This window comes from Emiliania huxleyi (assembly GCF_000372725.1).
Source record: "Emiliania huxleyi CCMP1516 unplaced genomic scaffold EMIHUscaffold_766, whole genome shotgun sequence".
Lineage (NCBI taxonomy): Eukaryota > Haptophyta > Isochrysidales > Noelaerhabdaceae > Emiliania > Emiliania huxleyi.
This window is the reverse complement of record NW_005196267.1, coordinates 1-6,496: the sequence shown is the minus strand read 5'-3', so window position 1 is coordinate 6,496 and position 6,496 is coordinate 1. Positions and strand designations below refer to the sequence as shown.

General features: G+C 62.8%; 1 protein-coding gene across 1 annotated transcript; it reads right to left on the bottom strand.

Annotated features, from left to right (window-relative positions):
- Nucleotides 1-5,384: 5,384 nt before the first annotated feature.
- EMIHUDRAFT_249329 (Hypothetical protein) lies at nt 5,385-5,885 on the bottom strand (the record flags this gene model as incomplete). The annotated part of the gene is made up of 2 exons (XM_005760220.1): nt 5,385-5,600; nt 5,820-5,885. 2 exons carry the CDS (start codon nt 5,883-5,885, stop codon nt 5,385-5,387), a joined length of 282 nt encoding a protein of 93 aa, XP_005760277.1.
- Nucleotides 5,886-6,496: the final 611 nt, after the last annotated feature.

The following is a 6,496-nucleotide window of genomic DNA, read 5'->3' as shown; positions in this document are numbered from 1 at the left end:
GCACCTCGACGTCGTAAAACATGCCGCGGTTCAGCGGGTACTGGGCGTCAAAGGTCGCCGTCGCGGCAACTCCGCCGTCGAGCACCAGCTCTGCCGACACGGTGGGCGCCGTCTTCTTGCCCGACTCCTGCACCTCCTCGAGCAGCACGACGCCCGTCACTGGCCGCGAGCGAGAGGACATGGTCCCCGCACCCAGCGTGCCCGTGGTCTCGGGAGAGATTTGCTGCAGGTTGGTGTAGCTCTCCGAGGTCCTCATGCCCTCTGGCACGCCACCCTGAGCCACCGCAGGCAGCGAGAGCAGGAGCGGAAGCGCTGCCGCTGCAGCGCCCTTGTGCAGGAGCGCTCTCCGCGAGGCGGAGGAGAGGATGCGCGCCGGCGAGGCGGAGGAGACCACACGCGCCGGCGAAGGCGGAGCGAGCGAGAGGCACGCAGCGAGCGTGACTGGGATCATATACATGGTTTGTGTGAGAGTGCGGCGAGGGTGCAAGCCTCACAGAGCTGTCGTCTAGTTAAAGGCCTATTTTTTATATTACCCAAAACCTCGGCCCACTTTTATAGCCCTATTTCCACCACGGCCACAGCGCGGTCGAGGGTGATTGCGTCTGGCGGTGCCCTGCAAGGCCACCGACGCGGACCTGTGGCTGCCTGCCGCCCCTGCTGGTCCATTGGCGGTCCCACGGCACCAGGAGACCGCACTCGACGCGTGCTCGGGGCTCGCTACAGCGGCCATCTCGGACGTCGCAAGCGGCGCCAGCCAGCGGCTCGGCCGCGCATCCTTCACACACGCCGCCACGACCGAGATGAGCGGGCCCGGTGTCGAGTCATGGTGCAAGCTGCATGTGAGGGGCGGCTGTGGCCACAGCAGGTCCTCCAGACGGACCTCAAAGCTTGCCGTCGGCGTGCTGTCGTGGCGAGAGCGCGAGACCGCTGCAGAGGAGGCGAGTGCAGTGGCGATCCAGAGGCTAACAGGGTCACCAGGTGGTAGCCCTTGTCCATTCTGATCAGGGCTGTGCTTTGGTGGGGTTGTGTTTGAGCATGTGTGAAGTGGGAGTGCGTGCCGGCGGTGTCTGTGGCTGAAACGGGCGTGTGTGAGGCTGCAGAGCCGTGGTGTGAGCCAGAGTGAGCTTCATCACCCAAGATAAGGACGGTCTGGAGCAGCTCAGGCTTGATACTGATAGGCCTTGGCCAGGAGAGCGGCAGGGAAGGCGAGGTGGTGAGATGGGAAGCCGCTTTGTCGGCACCTGGACGATTGGGAGAGAAGGCCTACATATTATGACTGCATCCATGCGCCTGGTGCATGAGGGCTGTGGAACAGGACATTTCACAGTCGATGGCGCCGACAATGACCTCCGGAAAGCCCTCGCAATCGCTCGGCACAGGGCCACCTTGAGTGCTCTCGAGCCCTACACCGGAGCATCACGAGCCGGTGTGAGCTTGAAGACCCGAGATAAGTGCGGTTCGGGACAGCTTGGGCTTGCTACTGACGACGTCGAACCGCACGATCGAGAAAAACCGTGAGCTCCCTGTGGCCCTGGATGTGAGGTTACCCGACGACTGCACTCCAAGTGCTCCAAATTTTTTTGGGCCTCGTTTTAGCAATATACTTATGCGTTATGGTCGGAATACTGCGAAAATACGGGCAGAATACAGCCCTTTTGGCTTTTGGCTTTGGAGGTCGCAGGTCGCGGTTTGGAATACGTGGTACCTATACGTATTGAAGAGATTCAGACAGTAGCGAGTAGGGTCGCAAGGCAAGGCGCGAGAACGGAACACGCACGGCTCCCGCTGTTACCGGCACTCCGTCCTCACTGGCAGAGCCACGCGACGGCATTTACGATTTACTAGCGTGTGAGAGCAGCGCTCAGCCCATGTTCGAATATGGATTCTTGCTGCCAAGCGACGCTCTCGCCGCGCGGCTCCTCGCCTGCTCCAGCTCCTTGGCGCGCGCCTGCTGCCAGAACCGTAGCCGCGGCGCGGGCCGGTACACGCGGCCGCGGTGCGGCGAGCTCTCGTGCCCGCCGAAGAGCCGGGGCAGCTCGGGGTGGCGCGGCTCGGATAGGCCCGCGTCGTGCCTCACTGCGTCCTCGCTCAGGTAGAGCGGCGCGGGCAGCGCGTCGCGGTTGTTGACCGCCGAGGCGGAGAGCTCGCTCGGCCAGCGCCAGCGCCAGAGGCCGGACGCCGCCGCCGCCTCGTCCTCCATCCCCTCGAGGGAGGGAAGCACGGTGTAGAACGGCTGGCAGCTCCACGCCTTGAGCTCGCTCTCCTCCGTCTCGTCGGCGGGGTACCCTAGCGCGCAGCCGCGCTCGAGGCAGCCCGCCGCGCGCACCCAGCCCGCGCCCTTGGAGCACTGCAGGTCGACGTCGATGACGACGCCGCGGAGGCCCTCGCGGTGGCTGTGCTCGACCGCCTGCCCGACGACAAACTTGGGCAGCCCCAGGTTCGTCTTGACGGCGTCGAGATCCTGCTGGAAGATGGCAGCCAGCTCGTAGTTGCCGTCCTCCAGCGCCTCGGCGAGCCGCTCCTCGCGCGGGATGATCGGATGCTGCGAGCGCAGCCGCTCGACGCGGGTCTGCAGCCCGCCCGCCTCGGCGTAGTCCTCCGCCTCGACGGCGGCACTCAGCAGAAATTCGCACTGCTCAATCTCGATCTCCTGCTGCCGCAGCTTGAAGTGCGCCTTGGCCCACGGACTGACCCACGCCGCATCGCCGATGGGCTTCTTGTGGTCCCAGTCATCGCCGTACCAGTCCGACAGGCGGAACAGTCGCGCAGGCGCCTTCATCGTGGCCGGAGAAGACCGCGAACCGCATGGCGGCGGCGGGAGCGGGCTGCTCATCGCCAGGAGCAGCAACATGTTGTGGCGACTGGTGGGGCGAGGGGGCGGGCAGGGTGGTGGAGGAGGGCTGTGGTGGGATCGCGCTCCCCGTCTGTGGCGATTCCCTGTGTGTGCAAACCACACGCACACCTCCCGCACGAAGAGGTACGAATAGCCGGACACAGGAACGGGGGCACAGCTCAACAATCCCACACGGGAACACTCACCTCTCGCACGAACAGGTTCCCAGAGCCAGACGCAGGAACGGCACTGGCCAAAACACACCCACACCTGACGCACGAACAGGTACGAACAGCCGGACGAAGGAACGGCAGCCGACACACACCCAGCCGGGGCAAGACAAAAGGCCGCCGAGGGGAAAGGGAGTTCGCAACTAAACGGCCGAAGCGGGTATCACTCCAGTTCACGCCCGCCGACCCCGATGCACCTTATTACCCGAACCCCCTACCTGCAAGCCCACCGAGAGGGGTAGGGGTCAGCCTTGTTCAATTAAACACGAGTTCCACCGTAGCGCCGCATAACTCTAAGCGCGCGTGTGAGCGAGGGAGGGCAGAAATGCAACGCTCACGCGGTCCCGGGCTCGGTCCTCCCACATTCTCTAAATGATGAGCCTCGCTCTCCCTCTGCGAAATAAAAAGCGGAGGCCTCAGTGGGAGCGAACTCTGACGGAAAGGGAGGTTCCCATACTCTGTCGCCCCTGTGCGCGCCTGGACCGACCCGCTTCACACCTCTGCTGTGCCCCCGTTTGCAGTGTCGAATATCCCCTCTTGTCCTGGCTCCTAAACGTACAGCGTCTCTAGGCTTAAAAAGCGCACAATACTTCAAGTCCCACACATCGCTCTAAATAAATAAATAAAAACGGACACCTCTCTACTGTGAGGTGGGTAAAAAGGAACAGGTCCCCGCCCTTGCGATCTTTGTGCAGGGTTCTTTGTGGGTGTGGTCGGCGACTCTAGCCGGGGTCGTCCTCCCGATATGGGGGACTAGCACTAGCCGTCTTCCACATGCTTGTCACATGGTCCCAGCATGGTCCCTCGGGTCCCTGCTGCTCCCAATCTCTTCGTACATCCTCCTGCTGATCTCCGCAAAGTCCTGCTCCCTCCCTCGTCTCGCCCTGCACGTCTGCTCCGCCTCACCGTCTTCTGCCCTGCGTACACAACGCTCTAGAGCTGTTTAACATTAACTTTAGGCCTAACAGTTGCGCTAGTGTTGGCTGAAATCCTTAACGTTGTTCAAGTGTTCACCCCAGCCCATGCTGTTACTGTTGGTTACTGTTGTTACTGTTGTTCAGCGGCCAGCAAGCAGAAAACGGCAAAAAAACCGGGTAAAACCCGAAACTACCTGGGTTTTCCCGGGTATTTTCGGGTATTACCCGCACTGGACGCTGGAGATCGTCGTGGGTCACTGCCAGGCCTTGCCGTTGCCACACCTGGCCCACATACCGCCGGCGCCCTTGATTAGGCACCGCCGCCACCCTCGCCACCGTTCGTTGCCCACAACCGGTCCCACGCCACCGCCCACGCGCCACGCCGCCGCCGACACCGCACTGGCTAGCAAAGACGACGCAGCCTATAGTCTCGACTCTCCCGCCAATGTCTCACGATTGCGTCTCAGGTTGGCTCATGGCATGGTAAGATGGTATCTGACAACGGCAGCGGCTTGTGGCGTCTCACACCCGTTCTGCGCCGTGTCTCATCACGCCGTGGCTCAGCACAGTCTCAGAAGCAAGTGAGACGAGTCGCGCTCCCTGGCGCAGCAACTATGCCGTTGTGAGACCGAGTGAGACGAGGATTGCCGCTTGTTCACCGTGAGACGAGTGTGAGACGCTCTGAGAGGAAAAGAAGAGACGTAGTAGAGACGACAGTGTCACACAGCAGGGGTGAACATTTGTCTCACTGGTGTCTCAAACACGTCTCTGAAGGTGACTGTGCCGTGTGTGTGACATCCTTGAGACAAAGTGAGACTGTTGCTGTGACCAGGCTGAGACAACGCAGAGATCGGTGAGAGTCCGTGAGACATTACTGAGACGCATTTGTGGCACAGCGTTGAGACAGGGACGAAACACCCGTGAGACAGAGACGTCTCACCTGTTCGCCCAGAGAAAGGGGGGGGAAGAGGGGAGGGAGCCAGATACGCGGGAGTACCCTGGGAGTGAGAGCTCTCATTCATGGTCGCGAGACCAGGGGAAGCCATAACGGGGAACGGGCACACCAAGGCACTAACTTCATCACTCATTCGCCCCGCATTAGGTAGCGACCCCAGGTTCAGAGCTAGGCTGCCCGACAGGGCAGGGAACCCCCAGCGCGCAGGCGGGGCCCACGGTAGCCTCGTGCAGTACGCGATACCGAGAGCTGGGGGGTGAGGCGCGCCCACGCCAAGGGGGAGAGAATGGAGGGGGGAGAATATGCGTGCTCGTTTTTCTTCGAAAGCAATTTTTTTTTTGGAAGATTGGAACATGCGCAACATACATGCACATGCACATGTCATCGGTGTTCGCTTGGCGCCTTGGCCTCTCCGTAAGCGCTTTGCCGTGTCCTCAAAAACGCATGAGCTACCCCTCCCCACGCTTCTCCATCGCTGCCGGCGGCGTCGCGAGCTCCCGCTGCCGCTCCTCCAGGTAGTCGGCAAGCTCCTCGAACCCCTCGGCGCGCGCCATGCGCGCGGGCGTGTTTCCGTCGCCGTCGGCGCGCAAGTGCTGCTCGCCCAGCCCTCCCCCCTCCGGGGAGAGGAGCCACTCGCAGACGGCGCGCCGCCCTTTGATCGCCGCCTTGTGCAAGGCAAGGTAAGGTAGACTTCTCCAGATACATGAGGTGGTGGGGCAAGGGCCAGGGCAGCCCTCGCGACTCCACGTCTAGACAGACAGGGGCTGGCACGGCATTCAACGTGCAAGGCCCGGTGCGCGTGGGTGAGCTGTGTATGTGCGTGCATGTGTGCGTGCGTGCGTGCGTGCGCGCGCGATGTGGGATGTGGTCGCCGCCTTGTGGACGGCGCTGTGCCCATTGCAGTTGCGGAGCGAGACGTCGCACCCGGCGCTCTGAAGCCAACGGCACATGGCGACGTCCTGGCCATCCGACTGCCGCAAGCGGAATGGCAGAGGGGGGCGTGAGGACCGGGAGTACAGATCCATCTCTCCCCATCTCTCGGATCTAGATGCGGAATGCAGGTCCACATCTCCCCATATCTCCCCACATCTCCCCATATCTCGGATCCTAGGTGCAGATCCTAGGTGCAGAGTGCAGGTCCACATCTCCCCCCTCTCAGGTCTGGCAAGGCCACTCGCCGCGCGGCCGCGCGGCTGCTGCCAGGCGGGTAGCCGTGTGCAGCCGTGCCCCTCATGCGGAGCGGTGCGCCACAAGCAGATGCCTCCTCGGCCAATCTCGGGCGATCTCGGAGGTTGCCTGCGCCGCCCACTGCACCGCGTTGCAGCCGTAGGAGTTGCGAGCGTTCGGGTCGGCGAGGCCGCCTTCGACAAGCCTGCGTCATGAGTGCACCGAGGTGGGGGTGGGGTGCGAGTACGATGATCACCGCGGAGTACGGTCGTGCATGCATGCGGCGGAGGCATGCGGCGGAGGGCGTGTCCTCTCGAGCGCTACTAGGAAGCCGAGGCTGCTAGGGCGACGAGCCAGCGGCAGAGGTCGAGGTGGCCCTGCCAGACCGCCCAAT